Source organism: Anolis carolinensis, chromosome 3 (genome assembly GCF_035594765.1).
Source record: "Anolis carolinensis isolate JA03-04 chromosome 3, rAnoCar3.1.pri, whole genome shotgun sequence".
Classification (NCBI taxonomy): domain Eukaryota; kingdom Metazoa; phylum Chordata; class Lepidosauria; order Squamata; family Dactyloidae; genus Anolis; species Anolis carolinensis.
Genome location: NC_085843.1, coordinates 195,888,630 through 195,915,232, shown reverse-complemented (window position 1 = coordinate 195,915,232; position 26,603 = coordinate 195,888,630). Strand labels below are relative to the sequence as shown.

General features: G+C 38.5%; 1 protein-coding gene across 3 annotated transcripts in view; it reads right to left on the bottom strand.

Moving 5' to 3' along the window:
- lhpp (phospholysine phosphohistidine inorganic pyrophosphate phosphatase) overlaps positions 1-26,603 on the bottom strand; it is a 246,067-nt gene that overhangs the window by 166,281 nt on the left and 53,183 nt on the right. For 2 of the 3 annotated variants that reach the window (XM_016992218.2, XM_003218586.4), the window contains exon 6: positions 21,144-21,235. In XM_016992218.2, coding sequence (XP_016847707.2) covers positions 21,144-21,235 — 92 coding nt within the window. Of the gene's footprint in view, positions 1-20,071; positions 20,292-21,143; positions 21,236-26,603 lie in introns of those variants that run through there. The other variant, XM_062976045.1, reaches the window with a different exon arrangement.

Here is a 26,603-nt window from a genome sequence, read left to right as displayed (position 1 = left end):
GGGCAGCAGCCAGATTACTAACTGGAGCAGGGTACAGGGAGCACACAACCCTCCTGTTGTGCCAGCTTCATTGGCAGCCAGTCTGCTACCAAACATAATTCAAAGTGCTGGCTTTAGCCTATAAAGCCCTAAATGGTTTCACCCCAGCTTATCTGCCCGAAGGTATCTCCCTCTATGAACCATCTTGGAGTTTAAAACCATCCGGGGAGGCCGTGCTCTCGGTCCCACCCCCTTTGCAAGCATGACTGGTGGGGACGAGAGACAGGGCCTTCTCAGCTGTGGCTTTTTTGGCTATGGAAATGAAATTAGATCAACCCCCTCTTTCCTGGCCTTTAGAAATTGGTTATGGCACCAAGCTTCGGGGCAGTAAGCAATACAATGAATGATCAAGAATTATGTGCAATAGATAGAACATTCGGAATGGCCTGGACCACGATGGCTAGATTATGTGATTTTAATGTTATATTGATATGTTTTTAATTCTACGTTTTAATTTTAAAAGTTGTTGCTTTATGATTTAATCGATTATTGTATGTTATTATTATTGTGTTAGCTCTTTGTATGTAAAGCATTTAATTTTTCATAATTATGTTGGAAATCGCTTTGAGTCCCCATTGGGGAAGAAAAGCGGTATATAAATGAAGTAAATAAATATCATGTTAGCCTCCTTCAGTATAAGAATCTTGCATTCCATGTGACTTTAATTGACTATTGGCATTGCTATTATGCAGACCATTTATATACTGTTAGCAGTATATAAATGGTCTGCATTTAGAGAAAATACCAACTTATTTGCTTCTTCAAAGCTCCCTTCACTTGTCTTCCTACACTTCCTTTAAATGAAATGTTATGGCTCCCTACAAATACATTGCATAATTATGAACTGACACAACTGCTTGGTACTTTTTAGAAAAGCATAATTTTGAAAGCTTTTCCAGCTTCCCTTCCAGATGATGTAATCTTCAGGCAGATGTCAAGCTTGGTTACAACTGCAAATTCTTCATGTTGGACTTGGACAGACTCCTTTAAACATTCCTCGTATTTTAGGTCTGAATTCAGTACCCTCCAGCCAATGATTTAGCAGAAGCTAATGTTATTCAACTGCAAAATGTCTTTCATAGTGTGAACAAAGGTTCACTTTGTAACAGGTTACAGAGCCTCAGCGCAGCTGTTTCGCTGAGCTCTCTGCTCGGGCAATTCACGTGATGATGAGAAGCCCCTGAAGGTCCCACTGTCCATAAAATGCATTTTGCAGGATAAGTGAGGGCTTGAATTCAGAAAGACATGCAAGAGTTTTCAAATGGAGGCATTATGCTCAGCATGGTTCTGCAGGGGTCACGCACAAGAAGAAATACTTTGCGTCATGGAGCAGCTGGAAACATTCAACCTCCCACAAGGGTAAAACATTCACGCCATGGTACAGATAACTCAGTGGCTAAAGTAATATCTGCATTCAAAGGGGTTTAAATATTAAAAAACAGTACTGAACAGATTTTAAAAAGACTAAATTGGGATGGACAGAGAGGTCTTTCTGCAGAAGGTCAGATTTTTTTTGCCTCCAAGCAGTGAAAAAACTGTCCACCAATATACACCCTAAAAGATACTGCCAAAATGAAGAAAGGTCAGAGGATTTTCACATGGAATGAGCATGAATTATATTAGTTCTGCTGCTTGGAACAAATTCCTTGGTTCACAAATCTTTATAAGCTCATTCAAATGTATTTCACAGTGTTCAGTCAATATGTGAGAAACAGAGTGTACCAACTCCATTTCTGGTTCCATTACTCTCTAGGCTTGGAAGACAACAGTCTGAAGAGTCTAGGCATAGTATTTTGTTATTAGTTCTGTATGTTTCATGTACTTATGCTCATTATTGTATTATGTTTTGTTGTATGGTTTTAAGTTGTTGTATAATTTCCTTGCTATGTTGGAAACCGTCCTGAGTCCCTTGAGGAGATAGGGCGGTATATAAATAAAGTTTTATTTTTATTATATTATTATGGAAGACAACAGTCTGAAGAGTCCAGGCTCTCAATGCAGTTTGGAACATGTGGAGTCTTATTAAATCACAAACATTTCAAGGATGGCAGAAAGTAAGAAGAAATTAGGCTAGCAGATAAATTATTTTCATGTGTCAATGAAACATTTTAAAATAATGATTATGACTTTCTGTTGTCTGTGTACGTCTTTTTCTAGTTGGTAAATCTTAGCAATTCAGAGACAGAAAAAAAGCACAAAAGCATAGAGTGAAAAAGAACTTCCTGCAAGGTTGAAGCCTGCTTGCCTGCCCAACCTTAGACTAAATATTTATATTGTTTCCTTACACACTGAAAGCAATAATAAAGTTGTCTCATCCCTAGTCAAATTAGCTAACTGGAGATATATAGGCATGCCAGTTAATTCTCAAGGTGTGTGAAGAATTTCTGTGAGCTTAAAAGAAGGCACTGCACTTTAAAATATTTGAGCGAAAAATAGTGGTATAGGGTACTTATATTGGATTAAGTACTCTAATTATGAACGACATTGGAATTTGCATTTAAATAACACAAGCAGCCTGCTAGGATACAGACTGACACACATTTGAATGGACATTTGACTGTCCAAGAGCCAAAGAACAAGTAAACCACAAATTGCTGAGAAAGAACACACAACATCCTAATATATATTTATTATGGCTCATATATTTTGAGCAATTGCTCTTCATGTCAATTGAAACAACTTGTTTTTATTCGGAGCTATGGCTGCATTTTATGAATTTAAATGTTTTACACTGTAATTATCTATGTATGTGGTTGTAATTCTGTGGTTTTTATTGTTTCAGATTTATGTATTAACTATATACAGCATTTTGATGTATTTTGTTGACCACCCCGAGTCCCTTCGGGGAGATGGTGGCAGGGTAGAAATAAAATATATTATTATTATTATTATTATTATTCATTAGAGGCAACGATACTGCCTGGTTTGTACCTCAATAGTTTCTTCTAGCCTCAAAATACACCATTATTATAGGGGCAGACTCACTAGGCTAGCTTCTTGGGTCTACTTTGTTGCTGTTTTCCATACAAGATCCCTGGGATCTACCATCTGGAACCAAGTAGAGCATACATACTTAGAATTTACTTTTGTAACATTGTGAGCCGCCCCGAGTCCCCACGGGGAGATGGTGGTGGGGTATAAATAAATATTATTATTATTATTATTATTATTATTATTATTATTATTATTATTATTATTATTTTAAGTAAGAGGGAAGTTCATCTACTATATTCCTTCAAGGCTTTAGAGAAGTGGTTCTCAACCTGTGGATCCCCAAATGTTTTGGCCTTCAACTCCCAGAAATCCTAATAGCTGGTAAACTGGCTGAGATTTCTAGGAGTTGTAGGCCAAAACACCTGGGGACACACAGGTCCACAGCTTGAGATTTGTTGTTACCATTGTTGAGGGACTACAAATCATACACAGATCTATTAGTAGATGTTGTCAAGCACATACCAGTTTAAAACCAAAGAGAAAAACAGCATTATGAATATGCTGATCAAGACTGCCAAAAATGCATATAAATTACGAGTATTTTTGCATTGATTACTGTAGCTAACAGAAGACTGAATCACAAGAGCTTACTTAAAGGCTTGTGTGCTGTAACAGCAAGAGTCATAAACATTCATAGTCCATATCTCCAAAAATCCCCATATGTAATAAATTACATACGTAATTTATTCTCATGTTCAACTCAATCCCCCTGCCAGCTTCTGCCAATTGATCCGAGGAGCTTTCAAACGATGCAGATTCCTGGAAACTTCATTATCTCACAGCAATATGTCTTTCCTTTGATTCACTCTTATTATGTGATCAATATATTCTATAAGCAGGAGAACTCACCTATTTTCTTTCTGAGATTGTAATCCTTTCAGCACTGGAATTATTTCTGAAATGATACTTCTTTCAGCACTAGCATAGTTAATATGAGAGCTAATTACTCTTCTGGAAATTTGACAAAATATATAATGTGCAAATTAGAAATACAGATCTTACTAGTGAACAAAAGAGCTTATTGTGGGCTAGGTCCACTTGCTCCCAAATTATTCATTGTTTATTTGTATCATTTGTATAAGTAGGAGCCATGGCGGCGCAATGGGTTAAACCCTTGTGCCGGCTGAACTGCTGACCTAAAAACCTAAAACTCGGCGGTTCGAATCCGTGAGACGGGGTGAGCTCCCGTCTGTCAGCCCCAGCTTCCCATGCAGGGACATGAGAGAAGCCTCCCACAGGATAGTAACACTTCCAAGCGTCCCCTGGGCAACATCTTTGTAGATGGCCGATTCTCTCACACCAGAAGTGACTTGCACTATATTCTTAATTCACTTCTGACATGAAAAAAATGTGTATAAGTGACTTCCTCCTCTACCATATCTGCAAAGTAGGAGCATGAAAATTTGAATACTGTAGCATTATAATATTGTAAGTTTTTATCCTTCAGGCACAAAGGGGAAAACACATAACTTGACCTGACTTTTTGCCATTACATACCATGTATAATAAAGTATGTAATATTTTACAACGTCTAGACAGATGGGAGCCTGCGTTCACCACTGAATATGTTTCTGGAAGGTTTTCAGAAGTGAATTGTCTAGGATAATATAGCGACGGCTGTTTTCTAGCCATTTTTAATTAGTACGTTTACAGTTATCGGAAATGAAAGAAGAGAACAATAATCCTGCAGAAAACAGTGTATACCTTTTGAAGTGATAAGTTATTACTTTCAATGAATAATATTTCAAATGTTGATCATTTTAATTAAAAAAACAATAGCAATAAGACTGCACACATTCAGTATTCATTAGTTCTTCATTCTCACGCCTTGTTGATCATTACAGGATTGTTTTTTGAACAACTTTTTCCTTAATAGATTTTTACCTTCATATAAGTAATTTGTTTCTTTGTTACAAGTATATCAATATTTTAAAATGTTTTCCCTAGCCCAAGAATTTGAGGGGCCAGATCCGTGGAACCAATGCCCTGTTGATCAAAAAAACATCCAGAGATTTGGTCATACCTCCTGACATCTCCAGTTGGCCATTGTCCAGTAGGTGTTGATGACCTCTCAAGGTAGGAGCCTCTGGTGGTGCAATGGGTTAAACCCTTGTGCCAGCAGGACTACTGACGGAAAGGTTGGTGGTTCAAATCCGGGGAGCGGGGTGAGCTCCTGTCTGTCAGCACCAGCCTCTCATGCGAGCCTCCCACCGGATGGTAAAACATCCAGCTGGCAATGTCCTTGCAGACTGCCAATTCTCTCTTACCAGAAGCAACTTGCAGTTTCTCAAGTCGCTCCTGACATAAAAAAAAACCTCCCAAGGCAGAGGAGAAGAATATCTGGATTCACTGAGCAGGTAATTTTGGAATCACCTAAATCAGCGTTTCTCAACCTGGGGGTCAGGACCCATTGGGGGGTGGGGGTGTCACGAAGGGGTGTCAGAGGGATCATCAAAGACCACCAGAAAACCCATATGTCTGATGGTCTTAGGAACCCCTTTGGCAGAGAATGCTGAAGATCTCTCTGCCTGTCTTTCTCCTCCTTTTTGGAAACAGACAGCGAACCCTCCCACCAAAAGCACAATTTTCCCAGTTCTATCATTGGTGGGGTTCAAGGGGCCTTTTGATTATAAGTGAACTATACACTCTAGCAACTACAGCTCCCAGATGTCAAGGTCTATTTTCTCCAAACTCCACCGGTGGTCACATTTGGGCATATTGAATATTTGTGCCAAGTTTGGTCCAGATCCATCATTGTTTGAGTCCACAGTGCTCTCTGGATGTAGGTGAACTACAACTTCAAAACTCAAATTCAATGCTCACCAAACTCTTCCATTATTTTCTATTGGTCGTGGGAGTTCTGTGTGCCAGGTTTGGTTCAATTCCATCCTTGGTGGAGTTCAGAATGCTCTTTGATTGTAGGTTAACTAAACTCCCAAATGACAAAATCAATCCCCCCTCCAACCCCACCAGTATTCAGATTTGGGCGTATCAGGTATTTGTGCCATATTTGGTCCAGTGAATGAAAATACATCCTGCATAGAAGATATTTACATCACAATTCATAACAGTAGCAAAATTACAGTTATGAAGTAGCAACGAAAATAATTTTATGGTTGGGGGTCACCGCAACATGATGAACTGTATTAAGGGGTTGCTCCATTAGGAAGATTGAAAACCACTGACCTAAATCCTGTGGGTTATCTTAGATCTCAGTGCACTATCTGGCGGCATCATGACTGGCTTTACCTTCTTGGCATGAGAAAGCGTGAGAGAGAAGCGAAGCTAGTTTTCTGGAAATTGAAATTTCTGGCTGCAGTGATCCCCTGCTGTGTCTTGATTCTCTTTAGACATAGTGGGGCTTTGGGAAAAAGTAACCAGAATTTCTGTAGACTTGATTGGCTATTCCTAATCCTGTAGCCACATTTGATGGAAACATGTCTTTTTTGCTCAGTTTTGACATTCTGAGGTATGAAGGCCCTTCTGCAAGGTCACTGAAAATATTACCCTATTCATAATCAAATTATCAATTGCATAACAGTCACAAAAGTAACATTTCAGCCACAATAATAGGGTAGCTTATTTAACAAAAGTTGAATGGTGTTCAGGTTAAATTCTTAGGTAAAGGTTTCCCCTGACGTTAAGTCCAGTCATGTCTGACTCTGGGGGTTGGTGCTCATCTCCATCTCTAAGCCGAAGAGCCGGCATTGTCCATAGACACCTCCAAGGTCATGTGGCCGGCATGCCTGCATGGAGCGCCGTTACCTTCCCGCCAAAGCGGTACCTATTGATCTACTCACATTTGCATGTTTTCGAACTGCTAGGTTGGCAGTTCTTAGGTACAAATAAAATTAAGAAAACATCAAATTAAAACAATGTCATTTTAGTCTGAAATATTAGTATGCAAAGAGATCTTATAATACCTTAATGAGAGAATGAGTTTAGTAGCATAAGATTTCGTCGACTTAGTTTTTGCTACCAAATTTACTCTTAACAGTTAGTGCCTATGTTGCTACAAGATCCCTTTGCATACTGAAAATTTAAGGATCAGTTATCTGTACTTAACAAGACTAATGCATGGTTAAAGAGAGAGCACAGACTATACAAGAGGGCAACTACATACAGTAGAGTCTCACTTATCCAACATTCGCTTATCCAACGTTCTGGATTATCCAACTCAGTCTGCCTTTTAATAGTCAATGTTTTTGTAGTCAATGTTTTCAATACATTGCAATATTTTGGTGCTAAATTTGTAAATACAGTAATTACTACATAAGGTTACTGTGTATTATAAACTGCTTTTTCTGTCAATTTGTTGTAAAACACGATGTTTTGCTGCTTAATTTGTAAAATCATAACATAATTTGACATTTAATAGGCTTTTCCTTAATCCCTCCTTATTATCCAACATTTTCGCTTATCCAACATTATGCTGGTCCATTTATGTTGGATAAGTGAGACACTACTGTATTAACAAAAATGTCTCACCAGTTAACAAATGGGACTGGAAATAGGACACAATAAATTACATCTCAGACCACACTCATGTATGGCCATGACAATCAACAACAATCCCCACAAAGGCTATGGAAGACTTCCAGATACAATATGCTTCTGAGTATTAAAAATTATATGAAATCCTGCAACAGAATTATAAAATAGCCGTCATGAGTGTGTGTGTGTGTTTAAAAAAACAATCTAGATGATATGGGATACTTTAATCCGACTCAGACCATGGTATTATAACATAAACTTGTCATATTTTTTCCTATTTCTCATTTAATCCTCTAATAGGTTTCAACAGTTTTGGATCTGAATGACAGTGACTGCTGTATGCAATAAAATACATCGCTAGAAGAACTCACAACTGAAATTGAATAATCTAATGTTCAGGAGATCTGCCAGTTATGTGGGTTGAAGAGAAAGCCTGTTATGGATGGAAGTCATTAGGATTTATAATTATATTAACTATGGGCTGGAAAGAAACTTATTCCTACTTGGCATACACCAGAGGTTGGAATCATGTGGTTCTCCAAATATAACTGACTATACTTCCTAGCAGCCTGTGGTGAGAAATGTTGGGAGCCACAATCCACAACATCCATGTGATTCCCACCTCTGGCACAAGCCCAATTCATCTCTTGATTACATGGAATCTACTTGGAGCATGACTGATCTGGAAACAATCCACTGAAAAAGCCATGAGAAATTCACGGACCACAAAAGTATCCTTGAAACAGACTACAGTTCTGCTTTTACCATAGTTCCAATGCTGGCATGAAAATTCATGTAAATGAATTTAAGAAAAGCCTGTGAGATCAGACTATCTAGACTAGAATCTTTAATATGCTCCAAAAACATGGCTATACCTCTTTTGTAACTAGGCTAAACAGAAACCAGAACTTGGATTTGTTACTTATTGTTCACAATTTTTAAGTTATGTGTTGTTACTAACGCATCAGTTACTGTTTATTGTTGGAATGCTAGCAGTGACCTGATGATGCTTAAAGGATATGAATTTCAAGCTTTCCAAAAAGTTATTCAAATTAATAGTGAAGACCTATTTTCCCAATGTCCACTTCCATACTAGTTTTTCAGTATAAGATTAAGACTTATCAAGGGGATTTTGGAGCTTGAATTGTATACAGCTGAATTTGAAATTCAAGAATTAGCCTTGAAATATGCTGAGACTTTAGAACAGAGCTTTCCAAACTATCAGTCGAGACACACTAGTGTGTCCCCTGTAGTGCCCAGGTGTGCTGGGGCGGTTCACCCGTTAGGCAAACTACGGTGTTGCAGAAGGCGCCATCCTGTGGGGGGCGCCACTGGGGTGCCTCTCGAGGCGCCTCAAAGTGCCATGAGCAGCTTCATTGTTTTTTCTTTTTTTCCCCCTCCCTGCTCGGAGGGGGCATGCCGAGGCCTCTGGCCAGCCTCCGAGGCCTGGCACCGCCCTCTGAGGCCTGGCACCGCCCTCCGAGACCTCGCGCCACCCTCCACGGCCTGGCCTGCCTTTGCCTCCTTGAGGCCAGGTCTCCGGGCTGCCTGGATATGTTCCAGAAGCCCACCTATGGCAGGCATCCTCAGAGGTTGTGAGGTCTGTTGGAATCGAGGTAAGTGAGGTTACATATCTGGACCTCAATATATGCTTATTATGTTGTTATGTAATGTACTTGTTATTTTTATGATTGGAAACTGCCCTGAGTCCCTTTTGGGAGATAGGGCTATATTAATAATAATAATAATAATAATAATAATAATAATAATAATAATAATAATAATGATGTCCAGGGTGGGAGAAAGGATGTTTTGGTGCTTAATTTGCAAAATCATAATGTAATTTGATGTTTAATAGGCTTTTCCTTAATCCCTCCTTATTATCCAACATTTTCACTTATCTAAAGCTTTTATTTTTCAGTGATTGCTTTGGGGGGGGGGGGCAAAATTCTGTTCGCTTACACTGGAAAATTACTTTGGACCGGCCCTGCAGGTGTGTCACATGAAAAATGATCCCCCCTTGTCCCCACCCCCACAAACAAAAGCTGTCTGGCAGCTGCTTGGGGGGAGCATATCGGCTGGCTCTGGAGGAGGAGGGGAGGAGGAGCCAGTGGGGGCAACATCAGCAGCAGCCACGGGAGGTGGGTGGTGGGTGGGGGTGGCCAGAGCTGAACCCAAGCCTGAAGCCCTGCCATCCTCTTTCTTGTCGTCCTCAGCTCTCTGCCTTGGTCCTAAAATGGCAGCAGCCAAAACGTCAGCCCTAAATACAACGGGGTGAGGTGGGTGGTGGGGAGAAGTTGAGTGAGAATGAAGAAGATACCCTCAAAGGACATCTAGTGCAGCCCTTTTCAACCAGGCAGGAATGCATAATCAAAGCACACCTGGATGGCCATCCAACCTCCATTTCAAAACCTCCAGAGAGGTTGGTTTAATGACTACAGAGGTGGAGTGCTGGTGCCGTTCAAGTGTAGGTAGGTACTGTTATAACTTTTATTATTTGCACAATTTGTTGATTGAGTTGCAGGAATTACCACAAAAATTGATAAGTTTATAATTAAGATACATTTTCCCCAACCTATATAGTATTTCTAATTAATACAATATAATATATTGTATGAAACTCTGATAACGGGTTGGTTTAATCTTCAGTTTGCTAGTAAATCTGAATTACCGTCTCGCAAAAGGATGCATGCCTAAAAAGCATGTCACCAGTATGAAAAGTTTGGACAGGTCTGCTTTAGAGTCTCACTGGAACAAACAGAAAACAGGGTTCTACAATGAAGTTTAGCAAGACTTGAAAATACTTATTTATTATTAGTAAATGTTTAGTTTTTATAACTAATTTATATACTCACATACCCGGGTCATGTAACAATTTCTCAGGACAAAAGAGGTCTCAAATGGAAAAGTTTAAGAAACCCTGCTCCAGATCACTGTTTCTTCAACTGGGGGTCCTTACCCCAAATGTGGTCACCTTAGTTAGGTGCTAATCCAGTTCAGTTAGGAAGTCTTTTAGGGAGTATAATCTTTCCAAAAACTGACCTTCTTGAAATATAGAATTGAACAACAACTCAGCACTCAGAGTACTCCATACTTGTTTGCTCCTCCTAGCTCCTATGTTACCCAGTGGAAGGTTAGTTATCTATAACACTGCTTCTTAAACCATGGGTTCTGAACTCAAATGTTGGGGTCACAAAATATTTGGCAACAGTAAAAGGTTTGTGAATGCCACTAATTTACACAAACCTGTTAGCAACAGCGTGAAGTGTTTACAGTAGACCCTGCAGAAAATGCTTCAGTTGTATTTCACAAAAAGGAAAATTAGCCTGTTTAGCAAACCTCGCAAATGCTGATTATATATTTGATTTTTAATACCTATTATATATATCTACTAGCTGTGCCCGGCCACGCGTTGCTGTGGCGAAGTCTGGTGGTATGGGAAATAAAGTATTGAGGAATTGGTGGTAGTTAAGGTCAAGGGTAAAGGTTTTCCCCAGACATTAAGTCCAGTCGTGTCTGACTCTGGGGGTTGGTGCTCATCTCCATTTCTAAGCCGAAGAGCCGGCGTTGTCCATAGACTCCTCCAAGGTCATGTAGGATGACTGCATGGAGCGGTGTTACCTTCCCGCTGGAGCAGTACCTATTGATGCACTCACATTTGCATGTTTTCAAACTTCTGGGTTGGCAGAAGCTGGGGCTAACAGTGGGGGCTCTCTCCGCTCCTCCAATTCAAACCTGTGGCCTTTCGGTCCAGAAGTTCAGCAGCTCAGCGCTTTAACACGCTGCGCCATCAGGGGATATTATTTCCTAAAGGTTGTGAATATACAATATTTCTGATTGGTTTTTTTTTTGTTTGTTGGAGGCAAGTATGAATGCTGCAATTAGGAAAAATGATTAGGATGTAATGGCCTTGCAGCTTTAAAGCCTGGCTGTTTCCTCCCTGAGTGAGTTTTTTGTTGGGAGGTGTTAGCTGGCCCTGATTGTTTTCTGTTTGGAATTCCCTTGTTTTCAGAGTGGTGTTGTTTGCGATATTTTATGTTCTTCTACTGTCTGTGGCCCTGAGAAAACAGGATTTTCCATACTTTGATGATGGGAATACTTTGTTGGGAGGTGTTAGCTGGCCCTGATTGTTTCCTGTCTGGAATTCCCTTGTTTTCAGAGTGGTGTTGTTTGCGATATTTTATGTGCTTCTACTGTCTGTGGCCCTGAGAAAACAGGATTTGCCAGACTTTGATGATGGGAATACTTTGTTGGGACATGTTAGCTGGCCCCGATTGTTTCCTGTGTGGAATTCCCCTGTTTATTTACTGTCCTGGTTTTAGAGATTATATTGTTCTGCATTATTCTATCCCAGTAATTATTTCATATTAAAGAAGAATCTCACTTATCCAACATTCGCTTATACAATGTTCTGGATTATCCAACGCAGTCTGCCTTTTCATAATCAATGTTTTTGTAGTCAGTGTTTTAAATTCATTGTGATATTTTAGTGGTAAATTTGTAAATACAGTACAGTAGAGTCTCACTTATCCAACAAAAACGGGCCGGCAGAACGTTGGATAAGCGAATATGTTGGATAATGAGGAATTAAGGATAACCCTATTAAACATCAAATTAAGTTATGATTTTACAAATTAAGCACGAAAACATCATGTTAGACAACAAATTTGTCAGAAAAAGTAGTTCAGTACACAGTAATGCTATATAGTAATTACTGTATTTATGAATTTAGCACCAAAATATCACGATATATTGAAAGCATTGACTACAAAAATGCGTTGGATAATCCAGAACGTTGGATAAGCGAGTCTTGGATAAGTGAGACTCTACTGTAAATACTACATAGCATTACTGCGCATGGAGCTACTTTTTCTGTCAAATTTGTTGTATAATATGATGTTTTGGTGCTTAATTTGTATAACGATTACCTAATTTGATGTTTAATTGGCTTTTCCTGAATCCCTTCTTATTATCCAACATATTCACTTATCCTGCCGGCCTGTTTACGTTGGATAAGTGAGACTCTACTGTATATTGATAATCTTATATTATCTGCTCAGAACTGGATTATATGAGGCTCCTTCTTCACAGCTGTATAAAATGCACACTGAAGTGGATTATATGGCAGTGTGGAGTCAAGATAATCCAGTGCAAAGCAGATAATATAAGATTCTAAATGGGTTATATAGCTGAGTGGAAGGGCCTTGAGTCTACACTGCCATATAATCCAGTGCAAATTAGATAATCTGTGGAAGAAGCCTAAGTGAGGCCTAAATCTGCCTGTCCCCTAACTGAAACCTGGCTGTCCCTTGGTTGCTAGGCAACCAAGTGGGCAGAGATTAGCCCTCTAAACTGGCAGCAATTGGATAAAAAAATTATTGCTCTCCCTCTAATTAGGACTTTATTTTTCTTTTCTTTTTGTTGTATCAACCTTGAGGCGTGGATGATGGGTTGTGTTGTCAAATTTTGAGGTTGGGGGGCCTGTACTTTTGTTGTTTTGTGAATTGCCGTGATGCCATCACTCTTTTATATATATAGATATACCTGGAGTCACGTACAAATTTATCAGGTGGAAAGGGGTCATAAGTAGAAAAAGTTTAAGAAGCCTTGATCTTATTGATACACACGAAAATGTTCCTATTGAATTTTCACATAAACTACATAAACTAGATGGGCAAGATTTGAGAGAAAAAGAACAAATCACTCTCGTCACACTGAAAATTGGTAGTGAAACCACAAATGTCTCCAACATTAAAGCTGTTCAAGCAATCCTACCAGTATCTTGAACGCATCAATTTCTATAGCGATTACATGCAGCAGGCATGCTAAATAATGAGCTGGTGAATATGTGGCCACATTACAAGCTGTGAGAGTAAAAGAAAACAGTATAATTTTTAGTTGGTTACCTCATTTATCCTACAGCTTAATGTCTCTGTTGCAAGGTTAAACTGGTATGGAGAAAATGTCTATGTTCTTCCTCACACAAAAATTTAAGTCAATCATGTTCTGAAATTTGTAAGAGAGAAAGAGATGACCGAAAGTTACAGCATATCTCAAGAGGACTGGCTCAGTCTTGCATGTCTTCAGAATGGAAGTGGGTTCTTCTTGCACCTTATATTGTGCAGGAAAGTGTAGTGTTTCAGAAATTTGAAAAGGGCTACATGGCATGCTTTTCTTTTCATGCATTCATTCCAGTTACTCATGTTGCTTCATGAATAATGCAGCAGTACAAGAGGGAGGGTAGAAATCCAAATTGACTTGACAGGCAATCTGAATAGGTGAAAGTGGCTCTTAAAATTTGTCTACCAGATCTGTACAGAATTAAAGTGATGAGTGACACCAACTAAATAGCCAAAGAGTTTTCTTTGAAAAGATTCACCTTGGATCTTGTAGCACATGTGGACTTCTTAGGCCTCCATCATAAATAATGCAAAAATAACCCAAACGTCCAGGTAACTATACATACAGTAGCCATAGGAAAATATAAAGTAGCAATAAGAATGTTCAAATAATATATATTATCATTTTTTATGAGAGTCAAGTACAGTTCGTTAACTTACTTTGGCATCGATATTTTATGTGTAAAGGTTCGATTAGCTAGTTGGGGGGGGGGGGGAATTCAACATCAATGTTTCCTAGGTGGGGTTGATTTTAAAAGTAAAAGGCAAGTTTCCTTTCATTTAAAATAAAGTCACAAGATTATCAACCAGTACTGGACATTTTGATCATAACATGCCAGTATAAAGTGCTAAACAAGGGATGAAAACTTTTGTCCATATAGATCGACAAAATTTCTTGAAGCCCCAGTTAGGGCAGGCAAGGATATTTATTTATATATTTATTTATTTTATATGGAAATATAGGGGCTATAGAGCCGGCATTGTGTGGTATTTTGAGCAACCCTAATGGACTATATCTGATAACAACAACAACAACAACAACAACAACAACAACAATAACAACAATGTTATTTCTATTCTGCCCTATCTCCCCGAAGGGACTCAGGGTGGATTCCAACAAACAACGGCATACATTCAATGCCTTCAAAAACAAATAAATGTTGGCATAAAATTCCATCAAGACCCCACATATGAATACAGCGTTAAAAACCTAACATCAAATTAAACCTAATATCAGTGAATTGAGTATAACATCAATAACCAATATAGTCAGACAGAATTATACAAGAATTATATAATGACATAAAATCTAAATAAACGTTCACAGTAATTTGCAAAAGCTAACTGAAGTTCAACAGAATTGTGTGGATTGGATTATTTGGCCGACGGTGGTAAATGGGCTGACATAGACATAGAAAATCTGGGTTCAAATTCCTACTTGCCCATAGAAACCTCCCAAGTGATCTTGAACAAGTCATGATTTATCAGTCTCAAATAATGGCAAAGGCCAACCTCTTATGAATACATCTATCCAAGAAAACCCTGTGGTAGGTTTTCCTTAGAGCTGCCATAAGTCAGAAATGACTTGAGGCCACACAACAACAACAAAGTTCAAAACACATGGAGGACTCCTTAAAGTAACTCTTACTAACTTGACACTTGGTATTTCCCATTCATTCTCATTCAGATTTAAAATCCTCTTTAGAAGCCATATCCCACGAGTCCCAACCAGGTGAAGTCATGCAGATGGCTATTAAGAAAGGGGTCTTCTTTGTGGTGATATTCCAGCAGCAGAAAGGAGATTAATTTGGCATTTTTATGCTGTTTTTGTGTGTATCGCATATGAAGACAATTTTACTCATGCTGGGCTCTTTGTATTCTTGCCTTGGGCTCTCACCATTTGAACATGTTTTCATCTCAGCTGCTCACTGTTTTATGCCATCCCAATCACAAGGATATTTCTATGCTGTATTACTTGCTCCCCCCCCCCCCCCGCTAAGTGTGTTATTTTCAATATCTGTAACACTTAGTTTTGCCTATCTCACAGAAGTGTAATAAAATAAATGGAACAATAAGATATGAATGTGGGTTGCAACAACTTTCTCACATGCTTTCATAAAGCACAGTAGGAATGGCCAAAAATAATTAATAAAACTCTCTGTGATTGAATCAGTTTCAGTTGCAAAGAGAACAGTGCCTTGGCAAGTTTCTAAAAAGGAAATCCTGTGTCTTCTCATCCTGTACCTACATACTGCCTCTGTGATATGACCAGACCAACCAGACCTCCACTTCATGCTTCAGTTTTCCATCTGAAGATTTCAATGGCCACTATTACATTTCTTTGCAGTGTATCTTCTTGAACTCTGTTACAAATTTGTTCCAGTATTTTACAACCGTTTAGACACTGCAGTTTCCTTACTCCAGCTCATGTAATCGAGAAAGTGCTAATTGCTATGTATAATAGGTCCTACAAGCCTTCGATCAAGAAAATACATCTTGAAAAAGTCACTAACTAACTCTCACCCTGCAATTCCCAGAAATGGAGAATATCGGGGAGCAGTAGTCGTATAGGCAAAGTTTCCAAGTTCTGGAAAAATATCATGGTGTAGACCACACTTATAAAGAAGCATTGAAGCTCTCCTCCAATTTGGCCATTGCTGCTCAAAGTCTCTAGGAAAGAATTTAACTCAAAGCTGCAGTAAATGTACTAACAGCACCATCTAAAGGCACTAAAATATATGACACTTCTTTCTCTCAAAAGTACTTTCTATATGCAATATTGATCCAGAATCCAACACGTAATATAGCCTTTTTGCTTGCAATACATTCTTCATTTTTCACATTGCATTAATTTTGTCCTGTATTTTATATACATAAGTTGCTCAAAAGTTATGCTTGATTTTTAGGTACCATAAACCAAGATATCATTATTTATCACCTCTCCTTTTGCACATTAACAGGAATGCTTTTCCCACATCCATCCTGTAGAAAAATAGTGAAAATTTCATCTTGTTTATCTTTCTGAAAAATGTTCTTGGGTTTTAGAACTAAGGTCCCATCGAAGTTGCCATATAATGAAATTTGAATCGCATCATATGGTCAATATAGACCAGTGGTTCTCAACCTGTGGGTCTCCAGGTGTTTTGGCCTATAACTCCCAGAAATCCCAGCCAGTTTACCAGCTGTTAGGATTTTTGTTAGTTGAAGGCCAAAACATCTGGGGACCTACAGGTTGAGAACCACTGGTATAGACTCATATAATGCAGTTAACCATAATGCAACTTCAACTTGCATCATATGCCAGTATAGATGGAGCTTTGCCAAGAAGTAAGAGTTTGAGCACTTCCTCTACTATGTGCACAACTTCCCACAAGTCTTTTTTACACATCCTTTAATAATATTACAAGTCAGTAAATTGCTAAATGCTATTTCTTTTTACAATAGGCACATATTTCCAGTTGCTTTACATACTCTGTCAGGAAAGGTCCAGGACAGTTAAGATGCCAACTAAAGTCCCTTCTACACTGCCATCTAATCAGAGTATGAAAGCAGATAATCCACATTATCTGCGTTGAACTAGATTATATGAGTCTACACTGCCATAATAACCCAGTTCAAAGCAGATAATATGGATTTTACATGGTAGTGTAGAAAGGGCCTAAGTAGAATCTAATAACAGAATCTAGTTGTTGTTATGATAGTGACGGTTTCATATTTGCCTTTTCTCTATAAAACTCAAGTTTTCTCCTCAAAACAAACTATGAAGTAGGTTGGACTGAGGGCCCTCAGTCCGACCTACTTCATGGTTTGTTTTGAGGAGAAAACTTGAGTTTTATAGAGGAAAGACATATAAAATCCATATTATCTGCTTTGAACTGGATTATATGGCAGTGTAGTTTCATATAAACCAGTTCAAAGCAGATAATATGGATTATCTGTTTTGATAATCTGCATTATATGGCAGTGTATAAGGAGATCACTCAGTGAGCTTTATGTTTCAATGGGGAATCAAAATATGTAACTCCCAAGTCTTAATCCAACCACTACAACTCACAGTTGCCATGCTGAATCACTACCTTGAAACATACATGCCCTACTTCCAGAACCTATAGATATCTTCCTGTTAAATTTGCTTGGACACCAGGAAACCAACATATGATAATATTCTAGGTTTTAGATGGGTTGAACATTGCAAATCTTTAAGTGCACACACATCTACATCCAGCAATGAACACTCAAAAATATAAGCTGCTACATCTACATATTCCATAAGGCAGTTCACAAATCATCCAAGAGAAATATGGAAGATAGTCTGTGCTTGGTAGAAAAACAAAATTGTGTGAGGGGTATTATTGTGTAGAAGCGTTCCATTTCTTTGCAGTGTATTGGCTTTATTCAGAAAAAAGACCTCTTTTGAACTATCCCATTACATTATGTAACAAAATTTGAAAACTTTTTTGTTCCTGGTTTGAAAGTGTTATTCCTATTTAGCTGTGCAGTAAATACTTTGAGAGTAGTTATTATACTCCAGAAACTTCATTTTTGTGGCTGCCACAAACTATGTTGAATTGGCCGAGACAATGAGTCTGAGATACTCATTGAAAAACTATAGCAAAATGTGCTGCAGGATGTCCCACAAAAACAAAGTTTTTGCAGTTTAATAAACTTTTCCCATGTTTTATGATAGAATTAATTAGATAATGACATGTATAACTCAGAAACAAAAATGGTGTTACATAGTATTATGGTTAATCATGCAACATGTTAGTGGTTTGAACATTGGACTACAACTCTACAGACCAGGGTTTGAATCCTTGCTCAACCAGAAAAACCCACTGGGTGATCTTGGGCAAGTCATGCTCTTTCAAACCTTAGAGGAAGACAAAGGCACCCTCAACCCCCGAAGAAGTAAAATATGTGATAGATCACCTTTGGCTGGCTATAAGTCATAAATGACTTGAAGGCATGCAACAACAAAAGAAAAGTAACTAAGATATATTGTAAGGTTTGAAGTAATAATGAAAGAATGCTTCATTTTAGAAATTTTAGCCAGAATTGGCTTTGTGGGAAGAATGGATTATAAGGCTAATAATTAAATTAACCACCCCCCCCCCCCCAGTTATTAAAAGGTATATAAAATAATTTTCTGGTCCATAAAATGCTGAGGGAGGCATGAAAGCTTTATTGAGTCTTGATTATGCTCATTCATCTTAACAATCCCCATGACGCATCCACCAAAGTTTATGAAAGGTTTGGAAAAGGTCTGAATGCACACCCACCTCCTACAGCACATAAAGGTGCTAATATATCACATACGCTTCCTCAAGGCCAGAGGGCAATTATAGGCTTTCTGGCAGCCAAACAAGCAGTTCTACCAGTTCATAGCATGGGCCTCCAGAAGAAAAAGGAAGAACAGGTGGAGGAAGAGGGGAAGAAAATATGGAGGGAAATCACCTTCATATTAGAGCACCATCTTTATTTATGACCTGCCTCCAGGCAAGTAACTTAGGTTAAGTAACTTACATATGGTAAAAAAGTGTTGTTGGGTTTTTTTATAAAAAGGTCAACTCATATTAGAAGAAGTTAAAACCCAGTCATTGAAGATAAAACAATATAGTACATTCTGAAAACCCCTTTCCTTGTGAGCAATTAGTCCTCAAGATAGCACAGAAGGTGTCAGTCTAAATTTCCAGGAGCCTAGGATCAACCACCAAGGAATCCTTCTCCTTTCTTCCCACCTGTAAGGCTGATGGGACAGAGATGGACACTGCAAAAAAATCCTTTTTATTTCAAAATGAATTCTGGGCTTCCCATTGTCCTTCAATTAGCAGACTATATCTTTTGATTCAAGTAGGCTTTCCAAGACTGACTGCCCTCTAAGAAAGCAACTACAGTAGAGTCTCACTTATCCAACATAAACGGGCCAGCAGAACGTTGGATAAGCGAATATGTTGGATAATAAGGAGAGATTAAGGAAAAACCTATTAAACATCAAATCAGATTATGATTTTACAAATTAAGCACCAAAACATCATGTTATACAACAAATTTGACAGAAAAAGTAGTTCAATATACAGTAATGCTATGTAGTAATTACTGTATTTACGAATTTAGCACCAAAATATCATGATATATTGAAAACATTGACTACAAAAATGCGTTGGATAATCCAGAACGTTGGATAAGCGAGTGTTGGATAAGTGAGACTCTACTGTATTAACTATCCAGAGCATTAACCAGTTGTTCATGTTCTGGACATGGTTTGGCAAATGACTAGTTCTAGTGGTGTGCATTTATATAGAATTGCTGTTCATTTTGTTTAGTTTCATTCATTTTGTATTTGTCCCCGTTTCCAAAAACGGGGTGCCTATACGAATAGAATTTTTGTCTCGCTTACGAAGAAATGAAAATTTTCGGACCATTGGCGGCAATGGGAAGGCTTCCGAGGCTCAACCCCCGCCCCCCTGGCTCGGCTTTTGGGCTAGAGATGTGAAAATCAACACACACAAAGGGCATTTCGACCACTTTTAGCCCACCAACTTTTAAAACGTTCAGGTCTTCCCCAGAGTACTATTGTTATTATTATTAATAATATTATTATTAACACCCATTGGCACACATCAGCTGTCATGGGGAAGCAGCCCTCTCTCAGACCCAGCTTAGGGTCCAGGAGTGACTATTGTTATTAATATTGATATTATTATTACCACCCATTGGTACACATCAGCTGTAATGGGAAAGCAGCCCTCAGTCAGTACCTGCTTATTGTTACGCAGCCCGAAACAAAAGGAAAATGAAAGCAAGCATGGTGACCGTACAGCATTCTCTTTCGTGTCGCCTTTTGTTTTGTCCGGATGGACGATACTAAACGAATAGACAAATGAAACAGATAAAACAAATACCGCGCACATCACTACTAGTAACTGTCACAAACCTTGACCCCGTTTATAAGTGGGGAGTAAATAAATGATTTGGGTTCAAGCCAAGTAGTCCAGGTGAGAGGCAACAACGGCAAGATAACACACCAGAGAAACTGATAGTCTGTTCCAACATCCAAAGCTGAATCCAAGAGAGTTTAGAATCCAAGGTCAATCCAAAATCCCAAAGCCACAGTCTAAGAGTAAGTCCAGATACCATGAATCCAAGATAAGCAACAGCCCAAGGTCACAGCTCCAAGTGCCAGCAACAAGGTGCCACACTTGAGCTCTTTATATATTAAATTCTCTGTTACCTATTGCTAGATTTTCTCTCTCTGCTAATCTAGAGGACCTGTGAAGTTGAGCCTTCTCTTTGCTATCCATGATAGTTACTAAGAAATTTATATTTTAGTGGGTAAATTGTATTTCTCTTTTACCAGTGTTGTTTAAAACCATGTTTAAGTCATTTACATTTTACCATTATATTTTATTCTATCGTAATTATTATTAATACTTGCACCTACTGTGAGCTTCACAGAGTCCCACTTTTGGAAGAAGCTTAGGACATAAATAAAGCTAGAAATAAAACACAGACAAAATGCATTCCAAAACGGTATTTTACAAAATGGCAAAACTCCTTTCCTCTCATTATGAAGCCACATATTGTAACCATTCTGTAGAATCATAGAGGAAAAGACTATGGAGAAAAACAGACACATAAAATCACAAACTGTGTTACATTCTGTTATTGCCATCAGCAGTTGTACAAGGCATTAAGGTACATTGAACGTCCACTGACCTGTATTTTCCAGTCCGTACTTGTAGAGCTTTCATGCCGCATTGTTGGGCACCTCCTACGTCGTGTACAATATCATCTCCAATCATGATGGCCTGTCACAGCAATGAAATACAGACAGAATTGATGTCAAGTGCATTTGATTCCTGTCCTATTTCATCTTCCTTGACATAATAAACTGCCTGTTTTGATGTTTAATACCACCATCATACAAATTAAACAAGATAATATTGTCACCGTATTGATTAAAAGTTAACGTACCTGGGATATAATTCAGCATCCACCTACAAGGACTCTATAGCCAAAGCACTAGACATAGAGGCAATATGAAAGGCATCCGAAGAGACATTTATTGTGCTTTAGTTTAACAATCAGAACGGTAAAACAGAAAATATAGTGTTTAAAATATATGGGAACCAAAGTGTCATCTTGGAATCCTTAAAATATGTAGGAGACTTTTTTGACACATGAGAGGAATTTAGTGTTTTTAACCCAATTCCATAGGCATGTTGCTATTTCAAAATGTTACCATTACGTCTTTCAAAATCTAACAGGCTCAATGTTGTAGATTCATTCTCAGAGATAGCACAACTATAAGGCAATGTGAAGCAGTTGTCTTACAAGGCAGCATCAAAATATTGTGAGAAGCAACTACCGTATGTCACACATTGTACCCTGTGTCCCACACATGAGGCTGTCCTCAGGTCCAGTAGTGGGTGTTGTCCCCACTATGAGTATTAAAGAAATGGTCAAGTACCAATGGTCAGTTAGATTGTGCACATCTTACTTGCCTTGTCAGAAAATAATAGCTCGAGTCAGCCCTGTTTATTGCAAAGTATTCTTGTTCCCGTTTCATACCAAACAGCCAATCTTCTTTTGTAGAGTTATGTGCTTTCCGTCATCACCGAACAGAGTAATGTTGTTCGCCATACAGCAAGAATCAATTATCAGCATAATGTGGAAATGGGGAAAGATTTGGAGCAATGGGATTTGGGGTAATAGAAAATGTATTGACTTGGCAACATGTTTCTGTTGGTGCTCTACGTTTTGCACAGCCAGTTGAAAAACAGCTGAATTTTTTTCTGATCGCATTTAGTACTGAAAGCAAGTCGTTCAAGTTTAGCAAGCTTTTCCAACCAAGTCAGGCTAAAAACAAACAAAAACCTTGAAGAGTTTCACTATACTCCTTGAATATGGATAGTTGCTGGATGGAAAAACCTATGATAAACAAAGAAGACAGGTTTGTCTGGGTACTAGGAGCTGCGGTGTTGCTGCTGCTGCTCAATCGCATAGTCGTTTCCGACTCTTCGTGACCTTTGCTGCGGTGTTGCAATGGGTTAAACCTTTGTGTTGGCTGAACTGCTGACCTGAAGGTTGGCGGTTCTAATCCGCGCGATGGGGTGAGCTCCCGTCTGTCAGCTCTAGCTTCCCATACAACCCAGTGATTCTGGCCATGACAGCTTTTGACAACACATAAGTTAGGTTTGTGCTTGCTTACTTTACTGACAAGATCCCAGTCAATGACTTACAAATAACGTATTTAATATATTTTAAGTGCAATAAAAGTCTAACAACATTAAATTTCCAAAGTATCATATCAAATGTGCACAAATCTGCCTTCTTGTGGTAGTACAGTAGAGTCTCACTTATCCAACACTCACTTATCCAACATTCTGGATTATCCAACGCATTTTTGTAGTCAATGTTTTCAATACATCGTGATATTTTGGTGATAAATTCGTAAATACAGTAATTACTACATAGCATTACTGCATATTGAACTACTTTTTCTATCAAATTTGTTGTATAACATGATGTTGTGATGCTTAATTTGTAAAATTGTTTAATAGGCTTTTCCTTAATCTTTCCTTATTATCCAACATATTCGCTTATCCAACGTTCTGCCGGCCCGTTTACGTTGGATAAGTGAGACTCTAACTGTATGTAGTATTACTTGGTTACTTTTCGTCACTGTGACAATATTTTTCCCACGTCTCATACCATTCTCTTATCAATCTTAAGGTTTTTTTAAAAAATAACAAAAAGATAACAAAGATACAGTTTTATAATGGAATACGTTATGGAAACAAATCAACGCTCAACACGCAACAACAAGTAATGTTCCGGGCTTTTATTTGCAATCCTAGGAAACACGGTTTTTCCTATTGTTTATAAGAGTTCCATGGCAAATTTCTGTAAAACGGGGCATTTAAGAATCAAATCTCTTATGCTACCACTTAACTGGGATGCTTGATTACTGGTGAAGTATTTCATTTTGTCTGTGCCGAAGTTTTAATGCAAGAAGACCCTCCACATTGCAAGTGCAGCTGCACATGAGCAGCAGTGCCTATCCAGGCCAGCTTGTGGCATACGCGTACAAAAATGTACTCCAAGCCCCTGGGATTTCACAGATTTACTATCGGTGAAGGGCAATAATCACTAAAGGAGGAGCAATTATTCCCAAATCATTTAGGATTTAAAAAATCATTGGCAAGAAGATAGAGGTCAAGAGGTGCACTGTCAAGGGAAATAAAAAACTCTACCTGTCAAACCTAGGTTTAACTTCCTCTCTTACTGCAATATAGTGAGCAGAGGGGGGAAAGGAGAAAGGGAGGGAGGGAAGGGAGAAAAAGATAAAACTAAAAGGTCACACACCCGTTGAAGGCCAGAATTAAAAGATCCCCAGTCTGTCCTCACGTTTTGCACCCTGAGCACAGTTGTCTCGTGCAATTAGTGAAAGGAAACAACATTAAATTGACTACAGCTCCCATGGAAAGATTTAGAATGGGCTGCACACAGCAGGAAACATTGTCCGTTTTCAACTAAATCACATAGAGAGGGATCAAGAAAAAACCCCTGTGTATTACAGAAAGGCACTCCTACACATGTCTACTCAAAACTAAACCATATTGAACTCAATGGGTTTGATTGTACATAGCCTAAACCACATATAGGCATGTGCCTTGAAACAATAGGAATGATAAGATTCCCATGTATATATCCTTGTTTTCCAGGCAAGAAATGAACATCATATATCCAGTTGATCTGGGGAAAAACGGTTCTCAACAGTTGCCTCTGCTAACATGAGAATGATGACCAAGAGCTCAGGATACAATAATAATAATAATAATAATAATAATAATAATAATAATAATAATAATAATACATGCAAAGATACTGTGGTACTTTCGAAGGTTCTGACAAGGTTCTGGAACACAACACACCAGACATCACAGTTGTGGAAAAGAAAAAGGTTTGTATTATTGATGTCGCCATACCAGGTGACAGTCGAATTGATGAAAAACAAAAGGAAAAACTCAGCCGCTATCAGGTCCTCAAGATTGAACTTCAAGGACTCTGGCAGAAACCAGTACAGGTGGTCCTGGTGGTGATGGGCACATTGGGTGCCATGCCAAAAGATCTCAGCCGGCATTTGGAAACAATAGACATTGACAAATTTACGATCTGCCAACTGCAAAAGGCCACCTTACTGGGATCTGCGTGCATCATCCGAAAATACATCACACAGTCCTAAACGCTTGGGAAGTGTTCGACTTTTGATTTTGTGATATGAAATCCAGCATATCTATCTTGTTTGCTTTGTCATATTATGTCGTTGTGTCAATAACAACAACAACAACAACAACAATATTAACAACAACAACAACTTTATTTCTGTATCCTTCCTCCATCTCCCCATGGGGACTCGGGGTGGCTCACATGAAGACAAGTCCAATCAACATGGATTCAAACACAACCAGCGAAATCAAAACATTATAACCACATAAAACAGCATAAAACAACATCAGCAGCAAATTAGAACCTGAGTAGTAATAATTACTGGAAATTCAGAGGATAAGAATTTGTGCATAGAACTCTGGGTAGGCCTTATCTGATGATGTCGGGCAGTTATAAATATGGTGGAAGAGCACAAGTAACAGGTTCAAAGAAAGTGGACCAGGATGTGTTCCTGGCCTTGAACAAGACTCTGTCTCTCAGCCTGAGTTCAACAGGTTACAAATCTGAGGACTGCTTTTGTTTTTGAACTACCAGGATGTGTTGTAGCAAACAGTGGGGCTTGGATCAAACAAACAATATTTTTTGCTTTGATAGTGTAATAACATGACATTGGAAGAGGGTGAGAAAGCTACCTCATGTATGGCATGAAGAATATATTCCTGTGTACCATTTCATACCTGTATTTGGCACTGTCAAAATTGAATCTACAACAACTAGTAGTTTATGCACTCTTGTGTGAACCACTGTAACTCCCCTTAGAACTGGACAATTTGCAACAGATCGACTGTTTTTATGATGGCATTAAACTACTGGAACCTTAGCATTATTTAGGTTTTATCGTAAAGCAGTAAAAATCACCCACTTTACAACAACCTTAAAAATACGAATTAGGCTATTTCAGTCACCTTAAAAGATGTGTTATTCTTTGTCATATTACTGAATCATAAGAAGGGGGTAGTTACCGCTAGGAAGTTTAAATTTTTTATCTATTAAAGTAATACCAGTAATCTGTTTTATTCCGCCTGGGCAATTGTGGAAAGGCTAAAATGAAAATTGGACTTTGGGAAGGACCTTCTATTTGAAGAGCAGGCTGAAAGCATCTCAGTTGCAGCAAGCAACGTTGGGCTCTTTTTACAGGGTGGTTATCAAGGGAAATGACTGGTGATAACTTTATTGATTAAAACAACTCCAAAAAAATTCTAACTTTGGCAACTGTCAAGCTGTTCTGCAGCCAGACAATTTAAGAAGTTACAGTGGCAGAATGAAGACAGCAGAAGACTGTAATGTGCTTTATCAAGCACAGATGGGAATTTACAGTGATTTAATGATGCAGTTAATTTTATATTTAAGTGCAATACATAAATGGACCTGAACATTTTATGAGATCAAAGTCATAATGACACCCTTATGTCATTATGCTAGGCAGGCATAGCCTAAGCCTCACATAAAGACACAGCTAGAGAACTCCAAATACCAGAAAGAACTACCAGGTATTTTCCCCAAATAGAAAAAAATAAGACTGTATCTTTAAGCCATCACTATTTATTTATCATATATTTATTTCTGATACCTATATTCTGCCCTTTTGATCACGAAGGGGACTCAGGGCGGCCTCACAACTGGCAGCAATTCGATGCCCGACATACAAATTCCAAAAATAACAATTGCAATTAAGATCAAACAGTAAAACATAAATTATTAAAACAGCAATTAAAATCATGCAAGCTCAAAATCATAGTCCAGAATCAGTCCATTAGTTAGCACTTTCAAAAGTTCTCAATTATTGCACTGCTATAATTATTGCTCAAATGCTCCGTCCCACAACCATGCCTTAAGTTTTTCCCTAAAAGACAGGGTGGAGGGGGCTGTGCTGATTTCATTGGGAAGGGAGTTCTATATGCAAGGGGCTACCACTGAGAAGGCCCTGTCTCTCATCCACACCAG